The sequence below is a fragment of the Pelmatolapia mariae genome, linkage group LG14 (genome assembly GCF_036321145.2).
Source record: "Pelmatolapia mariae isolate MD_Pm_ZW linkage group LG14, Pm_UMD_F_2, whole genome shotgun sequence".
NCBI classification, from domain to species: Eukaryota; Metazoa; Chordata; class Actinopteri; order Cichliformes; family Cichlidae; genus Pelmatolapia; species Pelmatolapia mariae.
The window spans coordinates 9,774,886-9,786,271 of NC_086239.1; the positions used below are offsets into that span (position 1 = coordinate 9,774,886).

At 45.1% G+C, this 11,386-nt stretch overlaps 1 protein-coding gene across 3 annotated transcripts in view; it reads left to right on the forward strand.

Annotated features, from left to right (window-relative positions):
• The window catches only part of sik3 (SIK family kinase 3), a 37,139-nt gene extending 28,328 nt beyond the window's left edge, over positions 1-8,811 (forward strand). For all 3 annotated transcript variants that reach the window (XM_063494170.1, XM_063494172.1, XM_063494171.1), the window contains 9 exons: positions 243-301; positions 477-586; positions 1,731-1,897; positions 2,432-2,559; positions 3,313-4,073; positions 4,227-4,381; positions 4,862-4,991; positions 5,072-5,198; positions 5,359-8,811. In XM_063494170.1, the coding sequence (XP_063350240.1) occupies positions 243-301; positions 477-586; positions 1,731-1,897; positions 2,432-2,559; positions 3,313-4,073; positions 4,227-4,381; positions 4,862-4,991; positions 5,072-5,193 (1,632 nt within the window). In that variant the 3' untranslated portion in view covers positions 5,194-5,198; positions 5,359-8,811. The remainder of the gene's footprint in view (positions 1-242; positions 302-476; positions 587-1,730; positions 1,898-2,431; positions 2,560-3,312; positions 4,074-4,226; positions 4,382-4,861; positions 4,992-5,071; positions 5,199-5,358) is intronic.
• Positions 8,812-11,386: the final 2,575 nt, after the last annotated feature.

The window sequence follows — 11,386 nt, forward strand, 5'->3', positions numbered from 1 at the left end:
ACTGCACTCAATTACTGATGCTCCTGGAAACGAAAGTTGCTTATCTTGTTGAAGGAGAAACACATGTGAGATGAAACTTTATTGATTTGGATCACCTTAGGCTTGGCTGCAGTGCATTGTAGCTTCATTTTACTTAATGTGTTTTTTTGGAGGCATGAGAAGTGTACATGCGTGTTATGCTTTGTCATGTTATGTAGTCTGTCCCGTGAAGCCATAATCTGGTTATTTGTCTTTACTTGCAGGGTCTGTCTTTAGGCCATGGAGAAAGCCAGCCCAGTCACCTAACCCACCAGCTTCAGAGGTATACACACACACACACACACACACACACACACACACACACACACACATTACTCATCAGCTATTGAACGGTGAACAATGAACCTGATACTGTGGTGCAGCGCTATCGACTGAAGTGTTACATCACTGTCGTATCTCTCTCTTCTCCTCTCCTACTCTGTCCTGTCCTCCCTCAGGTTGCGTATCCAGCCCTCTAGCCCTCCGCCAACACAGCCCAGCAACCACCTCTTCAGACAGCCCAATCAGAGTTCTCCGCCTGGCTCTGCAGGACTAATGCAAGGGCACGGTTAGTAATACCACCGCCGGAGTGCTTAAATGCTTTAGTAGGTGATGTGACTGTACAGAAATGCAGTGATTAAACTGTAAATATAAAACTAACCGGCTTATTCACAGCTCGCTATATATTTATTAGAACGTCTATTTTAACATAGAAAGAAAAACCTAATGATCAGCATATTGCATTTCTGATTCAACACATGGTAGTTTGCATCCCAATGTGCGCAGACTTCAACAAGTAATGATTCTGACTCACTAAAAGATCCAGGTCTTCCACATCTTTGAAAAACAACACCCCCCCCCCCCCCCCCCCCCCCCCCCCAGGCTTTTTCTATGGATGCATTGACATTGACACCTGCAGATATCTAAAACCTGCAGGACACCAGCCCTCGAAGCCTGGAGTTGCCCGCCCCTGTTATAGTGTGTTAATTTAAACTTGTAATTGCAATCAAAGTATGAATATCTGCACAATACAAACTGATTTCCAATTCTCAGTTCCATGCATTTAACTCATGACGCGACCTGGACGAACAGTGTACAATTTTAATATGATGTCCGATTGTAAACACTCGTTCGTCAGTATTAATGTAACAGTAAGAGAAAGTTTCCTAATTACATTAAATCTATGCCTGCCTTCAGTGGACACAAGAAGACTTTAGATGCTACAGAGGTCAAATGTTAAGCCCTTTATAGTCACAATTCATACTTTATAAGTTAATTAAAATACGGTTTGGGATTTGCTGGTAGTGCAAAGAGCAAATATTTAATTTAAAAACAAAGCTCTTTATTCGTTTCTGGCTTTTGTTCTCTGTACAATCGCATTGCCATGTTCGTTTGTGTGTTCTGAATAATGCAGTAGAAAGCATATAGCTTATGCTGACTCAATGAAAATGTTTCCTCAGGGACAGCAGGTGAGTAAACACCTCAGTCGTCAAGAACAAAATAACATGTGATTAGCGTGATGGGTTAACAGCTGTTTTTATTTTCTCGTTGTGTCATTTGCAGTTTCCAGCTGAATAGTCTTAAGAGAATTTATTTATTCTATTTAGTTGTATTTTTTATTTTTGGAAATTTCTGCTCAGCTTAAAATTTATTAAATTTTTGATGATTTTGCTCTCATCATTTTTCCCCTTCTCTCTCTCGTTCTCTTTCAGGTCAATCATCAGTGCAGTACCAACATGGCGCTCCAGCCATGTACCAGGGCCAGAGTGGCAGCCCGCCTCCCACGGGCCTTCCTCGAGTGTCTCTGCCAACCAATCCACAAGCAGCATCTGCCCGCCCCACTGTCCCATTGGCACAGGGTGTACCTCAACAACAGCAGGTGACTGCAAAGAGCCAATCGAATGTGTTTTTGTGTCTTCTGAGGAATTTCCTCTAATTCAGAGGTCTCAAACATGAGGTCCAGGGGCCATAATCGGCCCGGCAAAGACTTCAGTCCGGCCCACTGGATGGCATTGTAAAATGTAGAGGAGTGCACCGCCAATGCCATTCATACTATACCAAAGTAGTTGGGTAACAGTTAAACTGTTAAATGACAGAAACACTGTTTTATAACTGCAGGAATGTCTGAGCTATGAGTTACCAGAACTTTTTCAGTAATCTGACACGTTTATTATACAGAAAAACTGAGTCGTGCTGTTAAAATTGCAATTCTGTTTCAACTGGTTTGACCAAAGTGGGTTGAACGTGGCCCACGATGTAAAATGAGTTTGAAATCCCTCCTATAACTGAATCAAACATAATATCTGACTTTAAGTCAAATTTTGCTGTCACGATTTCACTGGAGCTAGAATGTATTTAATTAGTGGTGAAGCGATGCTGCAGTCACTAACAAACACCATCCTTTGTTGTACAGGTGACCATTCAGGTGCAGGAGGTGGAGCTGGGAGGTGGGGCACAGAGGCAGAGCAACTTTCTGTCCACGCCAGGCGGACACAGAGTCCTCGGGAAGCAGCTCAGCGCAGACAACGCCGAGTCGCACAGGTGACACTCGCATCATGTCACCACAACCTCCCCCTCTCCCCTGATGGTCGCCAGCAATGGACTGTTTCTGTGTCCTCCTCTTCTGCCTTTTAGTTAGATTGCATGAACTCACCACTCTCCCTTTCTCACATTCATCGCGTTGTTTTTTTGTTTTGTTTTTTCTCACTGTATGCTTCTCATTTTTTTGTTTTTGTTTGTTTTCATTGCTTCCATATTAAATGATTTTTCTACAACTGTATTTTGAAAACTCGTTGCTCTGGACTTTGTTCGTAGAAGAGCAGACGTAAGAATTATAACTTTGTTTGAAATGTGTTTAAAATGACTGTAAATCCCTCATCGTCTGTGCTGAGTGGACAGCAACAACAAACTCTCCAGCTCAGTGTATCTGGGTGAGTTTCTGCATGTAAACAGAGCATCAACTCGAGTAGGAGGTCAGTCAAACCTGTGACCACCACCCCTGACTTCATTGTCCCATAACTGCCCCTTGTAGCCAGGACTACCTTCACTGAGTGAGCATGTTACAATCTTGAAGTTGTAATCTTTATTAAAAAGCGTCCTTTGGAAATATGTTACACCTCTCAGTGAATACTTGAACCTGGAGCAGCGTGTGATGTGTGTTCTAGGCTGTCTCTGTGGATCTTTAGCAGATTGGTGGACGTTAGGTGATGTGTTTGCTGTGTATACAGAGGATTGGGAGTACATTGTTGTTAGACAGCAGGTAGGTAATTACTGTGTGTGTTCCCTCCTGTTTAGCCGCAGCCTTGGCCGCTTCACATCGGGCTACGACCAGGCCCAGTTCAATCCCCACCTCTACTCTGGCGACGCTGTCTCCCGAGGCGCCTCAGGCGTGGTGGGGTCCTACAGCCCCTACCTGCAGGGAGCCTCTCTTAAAGTTCCTGGCCTGGAGGGTTACCAGACCGGGGCGGTGGGGACCAACAACTACGGAGCCCCTTCCACACTACAGCAGGCTCTCCTCTCCCCAACTCCTTTGGACTACCGCCCCCCTCAGCAGCACGTCACTCCCACCCTGCAGGGCCTCCTGTCTCCCCGCCACTCTTTAACAGGCCATGCCGATCCCAGACTGCCCCCACAGGACCTGGCTGCCCTGCTGAAAAGGCAGAGCCCCCGGCCATGTCCGGCACCCCCGACACCACCCAGCGGTGCGCCACAAGAGTATGGAGATATGCTGCTTCTCCGCCAGCTAGGCCCAGGAGAAAGCTTGGAACCACAGGCACCTCAGGGTGCCTCTGGAGGGCAACACTACCACCACCTCCTTCAGATCAGACCCCCGGAGGTCCAGCAACAGCAGCAGGCACCGTGCCCCAGCTTACCTCACTCAGAGAGCATGGAGGAGGACGAGGTACCGGCTGGCTACCATCACCCACACGAAGGCCTTCTTGCCAAGACAGGAGAAGGACATGAGCTCCTGGGGCCTCCCCGAGGAGGCACCCCACCCTACACCTCCCCTACACACAGGCATGGTGGCTACATAAGAACTGGCACAGGTAACAGAGGTGAGACCTTACCCTAATTTCAATGCTTTCTCCAAAGATCTGGAATCCAGTGTCTCTCTTAACTGGAATATTTTTTTCCTGCCTTTAAATTTATGTTCTTTTCCTGTATGTTAAAGCCACGAGGTAAACCTGTACAAAATATTTCCTTTTCAGAGTCTGAGCATGTGGAATGCAGGCCTCAAGGACAGGCCATGGAAGTGCCTGATCATAATGGTGTGGGCTACTCGCGAGGCCCCCAGGGGGAGGTTTACAGATCCAGAGGACAGCTGCAGCGCCACCACACCATCCAGACTTGTGATGATGCTTATGTGAGTCAAACACTGCTGCTATGCTTACACACTACATTGATCACTAAGTGTGGGTTCTAGTAGGTTTTGTTTTTGTTTTTTTTTGTTGTTGTTTTGTTTTTTACATTTACATCAACTTCCAACTAGGTAAAATAAAAACAATTCAGTGTTAAATTCCATCCTGTTGTTTTGGTGGGTCATGGAAAAGGGCTGGCAGAAACAATCACATTTGTATGTCATTTTAATATTGGCTCGCTGTACTTTTGGAGGATATGGGATCTTAGCTCACCTTCTCTGCCAGTGCAGTGCTGGAGAAAAGCCACTTAGCAGAACGAAGAAAGCGTATGTTTGTTTGTATGACTAAATGAACCAAGAGGGCATCAACACACTGCAAGGATGCTCACAACATCCAAATTCTGACTCACTGTTTCCGCTAGAAGCCGTTTATTAAACACTATTCATTTTTCCTGCCTCTAAACTGTCGTTCGCTTCCTGTTCCAGGATCAGGCAGACCCCATGTCTGGGATGAGCTTGCTGGCTGGGAAGGCGCTAAGCTCCGCTCGCATGTCGGACATTCTCAGCCAGACATCGCTGACAGGAAGCCAGCAGCTACACCAGCGGGAAGAATCGGGTCAGTATGAGACCTGTAGTTACCCCAAAAACAGTATTCTGTGTTTCCTCATCAGTTAAAGATGTGTGTTTCCCGTGCAGTGTGCGACGTTGAAGGGGAGCTCCATGCGGCAGCCTGCTATCCCTCCTCCTGCACCAGTGACATGCTCCTTAGCTACAAGCCCCCTGACCTGCAGTACAGCATGGAGCAGGCTGGGGTCTAGCACAGGTACACACAGTGAATGTGAAGTCAACCTTAAAGTCTGTGTGTAGCCTCAAACATCACTTCTTTAATCTTAAATACTTGATAACAACTGATGTAGATTTTGGTATATCAGCAGCAAAATGATTGAGGACATTGTTTCTTGTTTCCCTCTGTCTTCCTGCAGGAAGCGGTGTATCCTGTGTCCATCGGTCCATATCAGCCATCCTGAGTTGTGTTGACTTGAGTTGTGCAGCATCACGCCAAACCATCGTCGTCTGCCCAAGCAGGGGCGCTTCTGTGTCCATCTGTCTGTCTCCATCTGTCCCCTGGGAGGGCAGTTTGCGCGAGAGAGGGTGTGGGTGTATGTGGTGGGTGGGTGTAGACATTAGAGAGGTGAGGATCTCAGGTGGAGCCTCGGGGTTCAAAGGTCAAAGTGCCAGCATTTTCTGCACAGACATCCAGCATTCATTCCCGCAGGTCGTCTCCTCTTCGCAGCTCCCGCCGTGGGTATACTGGGGCTCCGCTCTTCCCTTTTTCATCTCGACCCCACCCGCCTTTCCCCTCTTCCCCCCATCTACAAATCTGGCCCGCCCAGCTCACCCCACACCCACCTTGTAGCCGCCTGACCCAAACCTCCCCTTTTCTCTGTCGGCATACTTCATTATGTGCCTCACTGGCCGATGCATCGATACAGTAATACTTGCAAGAACGTCGAGTTCAGCGACACAAAGAAACGTCCACACTGCTGCCACAAACCCAAAGTATTCACATTAGGTGCGACTGCGTGTGTGTGTTTGTGTGTGTGAATGAATGAGAGGGGTGAGCCGAGGGGACCGGTATCTATGAATTTCAGTCTGCTCCTCCCCTCTCTCCTCTCCTCCTGCTGTCCTGCAGCAGATCATTCCGGAGCGGGCTGAAACCTCAGCGGTGGCCGCCCCCTCACCCGGCCAGGCGGCGGGCGTTTTGGGTCAGGCTCCCAACTGGGCAACAAAAGCGCTCTATCCAAAGATGGAGCTCAGTGACATCGCACAGGACAAACCAGCTCTAATTGTTTTGGTCCTTTTTATTTTTCTGGCATTCATTTCTTCTATTGTTTTACTTTTGTTTATTTTTTTAATTTTATTTTATTTTAAAATTCATTTTTACAGCTAATGTCCACGTTGGCATTATGTTCGATATTGTTACTCTTATTGTTATTACTGTTTTTCTGTAAAAGAAGTTTTACTATGATGATTGTTATCATTATTATTATTATTATTATTATTATTATTATTAAAGGAAACGGTTCTGTGTTACAAGGAATACAAACTTTGTTCTTTGACTTAAGTAATTCAGCACTTTCGGTTCCAGCTTTCCTCCGTCAGCTTCCACCCTTCATCGCAGTTCCTCGCTCTCTGCCATACTGTCAGCTCGGTTTTCAATCCACCCTCCCCATCCCCTCCAACCTCTAAACTTTCCCCACTTTGTGTTCTCCCCCCCCTCCTCCCCCCACGTCAGTGACAGTGTATTGCATTGTGGGTAGTTTTACCAGACATTTTGCTCCTTTCCTTGTACAGTGATGCCATGTATAGAACGCTATTGCAAATTTCTGTATCTAAACTTTAGTTTCTGTTCTGTTTTTGTTTTTAGATGATGTTGGGGAGGCTTTATTTTTCTTCTTTTTTTAAAAAGTATATTGGTATTGTTTATCATTTGTATTTTTATTTTTTTTTTGATGTCTTGAGAAAAATGTTTTCTTCTTGTTTTATGAATCTTGAGATTTTTAGCCAAAAGAGGACAGAGAGAAGAGAGACGGTGCTCTTCCTGTGTCGTTAAAAAAAGCGATTGTTCTTATTTGTTTTAATGTTATTATGATATCGAGACACTTGAATAAGAGGAGAGTAATTATTTTGTGTTGCTTTTTAAAGTATCATTTCAATCGATGTTGTTGTGACTGTCATTCTCGTTGATGTTGGGGGGCCTGTTTTCTGTTAACGGGGTAGTTGTGGCAGGCTTTACAGGGTCAGGCTTTTGGGCTTTTGTCTGGGTTGGTTCGGGTGCTACTTGACTTGATGCTCTTAAAGGAAAAACAAAACAAACTACAAAAAAAGACAAAAAATGAGGGAATTTCTTGTAAAATAGCTGACATATCATCCAAAAAAGAAACATCACAAGTGAGGTCACGGACAAACCCACTTCTATTTCTCCCTCTTGCTGCCCTACCTACCAGTCTGCTGTGATCCTCCCCGCCATCTTTTACTATGTCGGCTTCTGATCAGACGGCGCCTTACAGACTTGGCCCCCTCCTCCCAGGCTAACAATGTTACCACCAAGGAGGACACTGCAGCTGCGGCTCACCCCCCACACGTTCCCCTCTTTTGGATTCATTTGTGATTTTGTTTCACTAACCCCGGGTGGAGGTGATGGCTGCATGAACAGTTTGGATACACCTGGACATCCCTCCGAACTGTAAAAGGGAAAATGTATAAGGAGGTAACCATAGGAATGAATTATTTGGATTCTCCAAAAAAAAGGAAAGGTGTGGTCAGAGCTGAGCTGGGAAGGGTACGCCCACCTTTACGCAAGTCTCCCAAGGTGTGTGCCCTGCAGCACACTGGGGACCACAGCAGAGGACTGCACCTCCCTTTTCTTCCTCTTTGTTTTTCAAATTTGGTTTGTTGTTCTGTATCTATCCTCTCATAAATCAGTACTCAATATTGGGCCAGCAAGTGGACTGCGGCGCAAAACAATCGAGCTCCACTTGTGTGCTTGTACAAGGGAGACGCCACAGGACTTGGCTGCGCTGGTCGCCATATTGTACGCTATATACACCCGAGAACTGTAGGTGGTGTCATGCAGCGCTTGTGCTTTCCATTTGCAGCATGTCACTTCCTGTTTACTGACATTCGCTTTTATTCAGGCCCGCGGTTCCTTCTTAGCAGTTGTATCTCTAAAACAAAGTGTACGCACAGATGTGAACAGGGAAGCTGATGTGCATGCTGTTCCTTCCAAACCGTGTTTTAATTGGACAGCAGACAACCTTCCAATCTAACGCGAGAGTTTCCTCCAGATCTCAGTCGTTCCTCTTTCAGATCTGACCTCCTGTTATTTTTGTTGTTTTTTTCTCATTGTTTACACCAAGCCAAAATCAAGAACTGAAGGGGAAAGGATTGAGTATGGAAAAGGGAAATAATGGGGATGGAGGATGCATCTCTCGTCCCATTGGCTGGACAAGAGACGCAACTCCAGAAGCTCCTCTTGTTGTTTGCGTTGTCCAGTTCCAGAGCTGTATGTAAAGGTCGAGGGGGAGCACACTGGAATGGAAAGCACAGCACTGAGCTGAATCGCACACATCTGCCTGATCAGAATGATCCTTCCTCTTTTTTGTTTTATTTTAATTTCCATATTAACTCTTCCATCATTGACTTCCATCTTCTCTCTCCATCCCAGCAAGCCAGCTCTCTGCTCCACTCCTGTTTCTTAGGTTCATTTTGTTTTCTATTGGTTCTTTTTTGTCTACTTTTTTGTTGTTTTTATTTTTCTTTTTTGTTGAGTACAAAAATACTAAAGTGCAACAACAATGATTAAAAAGAATATCAACCAAACTGAGATGAATAAATAAATATATATAAATAAAGAAATAATTTAAAAATGTTGACCAGTGTGTCTTTGTTGTACCTGCTCACACGAAACTTATAAAGAGAAATCAAGTGAAATTTCTTGTGCTCGGATTACAACATCGTGACTGTAGGGTCAAAAGTGATTTGGCCAAACGTTTACATGACCAGACAAGGTTTGAAGACACTCTAGTGTAGGCTGCACACTCAGTTTCTTCCTACTAATATTTTTCATGCACTACATAGTTCTAGTTCTCAAGGACATCTCTGTTACCCCTCACAGCTTGATGCCGCCATTGTGCTTCACTGTAGGGAGGGTATTAGCAGAGCAGTGCAGTTTGGCTCCAGCACAAAGTAGACTGTCTATTTTTATCCAAGAGAGGCCTACTCCGCCATAAGCAGCTGATTAAGTGTAACTGAGACAGCCGTCTTTACCACTGTGTCTTTGGGCTGCTGAGGGCTGAAGCTCTGTCAAAGGGACGACTGGGTTCTTGGTCTCCTCCCTTACCAAGGCCTTACTTGCAAAAGCTACTCAACCCTATTAAGAGATCAGCTAGTTCCAAATTTCTGTCAGTTTTGACAGTTGTTGAAGGGATTTCGGTGAGACTGTGGAACAAGACTTTCGATTGACCTCAATCGAAACTGGCAAACTGTTAGACGACTTAGAAGGGGATAGAGGTATTCCACACACTATTTAGAGTGGTGGTGGGATGCTGCTGACCTCAACTGAGGATTTAGTCAGGTGGTGGAAAGAACACTTTGAGGACCTCCTCAATCTTATAGTCACGCCTTCTATCATTGAAGTAGAGTCTGGGGAGGAAGGGGATGACTCACCCATCATTGGGGGTGAAGTCACTGATGTGGTTACTGCACAGTGGCATGGCCCCTGGGTTGGTCTTGGAACACCGGACCAGTTCTTTATCCTCTCAAGAATATTTGAGGGCGTGTGGGAGTTTGTCCAGCAAATCTACATGTGTTTCTGTGGACATGGACAAGTTATTTGACTGGGTCCCTCAGGGTATAATGTGGGGGGGTGCTTTGACAGACGGATAGGGGCGGCGTCTGCAATAATGTGGATGCTGAACTGATATGTTATATTGAAACGAGAGCTGAGCATAAAAACGAAACTGTCAAAATACCAGTCAGTCTACGTTCCTATCATCACCTATGGTCATGAGCTCTGAGTAGTGACGGAAAGAATGAGTTTGCAGATATAAGCAGCAGAAATTAATTTCCTTCGAAGAGTGGCCGGGGTTTCCCTTAGAGTCATTCAAGAGGGACTCAGAATAGAGCTGATGCTCTTCCACATCGAACTCCACTAATATATCTCATGGATGCCTCCTAGGAGAGGCATTCTGGGCATATCTTACTGAGAGGAGGCCCCAGACCCAGGACTGGAGAGAATATATCTCTCAACTGGCTTGGGAACATCTTGTTGTTCCAGCTGGATGAGATGGCTGGGGTGAGGAAAGTGTGGGCTTCTCTGCTCAGACTTCTACCCCCATGATCCAAACCTAGATAAGCGTCAGAGAATGGATGGTTGGATGGAATCTTGCAGAAGTCTATGGAGAGCTTGCATGGGACTGACTTGTAAGTCCTCAGCATTTATTTTTAAACAGCTGTGTTTATGGACTACATCAAATACCAGTTTACCAAATGTGAATGCCTATCAAATTTCCAGCTCAAGAACTAATTACCTGAATAATAACTAAAGCAAACAGGATTAGATATTCGAATGATGACACTATAAGATCTTCAAGTTATTCCAATACTGAAATATGTTTAATAAGACAATACAGGCTGATCTACATCCTGCCTTCAGTTGCAATTTGACAACGGCTCATTTGAAATCTTGAAAATTGCTAATGATGTCATATCACTGCAGCTTGGAAATAAACAGAAACCTACAGGTTTCAAGAGAGAAGCAAATACATAAGACAAAATGCAAAAATCGTCACTTTGACAGGAAATGTAGATCAGACTTGTTGTAGGTCCGTCTGTTTGATTATGCTTGTGAAGTAACCAAGCACATTCCTTTCATTAATGGTGTCCAGGTGAATGGTCTGTCTGTGCGTTTCACTAAGCAGTCTTGTCAGCTGGGTGAGTGTTGAAGTGTGTTGACACGGTTTACACAGCTGTCTGTACACACTGAAACGTTCCGTTTAAAGTCCTAAACTCTAAATGTTTCCTAACCCTCTACTGATGCAATCACACAGATGACTGAACTGGAGAAAAGAGCACGCAGAGAGGCGTTTCCACTGAATGAATAACAGCTACATAATTAAATCAGTGACTTCTTTACTGAGAATTAGGCTACTGTACCCTTAAGATGAATAAGTTCTCATTATAAGTCACAGGTTGATGACACAATGGAAACATAGCCCCCTATTGTATGAGCTTGTTTCTTTTGTCTGCCTTCTGGCTGCAGTGCTCTGCATGCTGCTGCTCTGATCTGTACAGCTGCACTGCAGAGGCTTTTCGGTCGGCAGTAACAGAGCGCTGACTTGTCGTGTGTCTGTGTTTGTAGAACATGGGTTCACTTTAACATGCCTGATGATGGAACTGGGTGATGGATGACAGGAAATGATGTCTTAATCCCTGGGAACTGACAGTTTT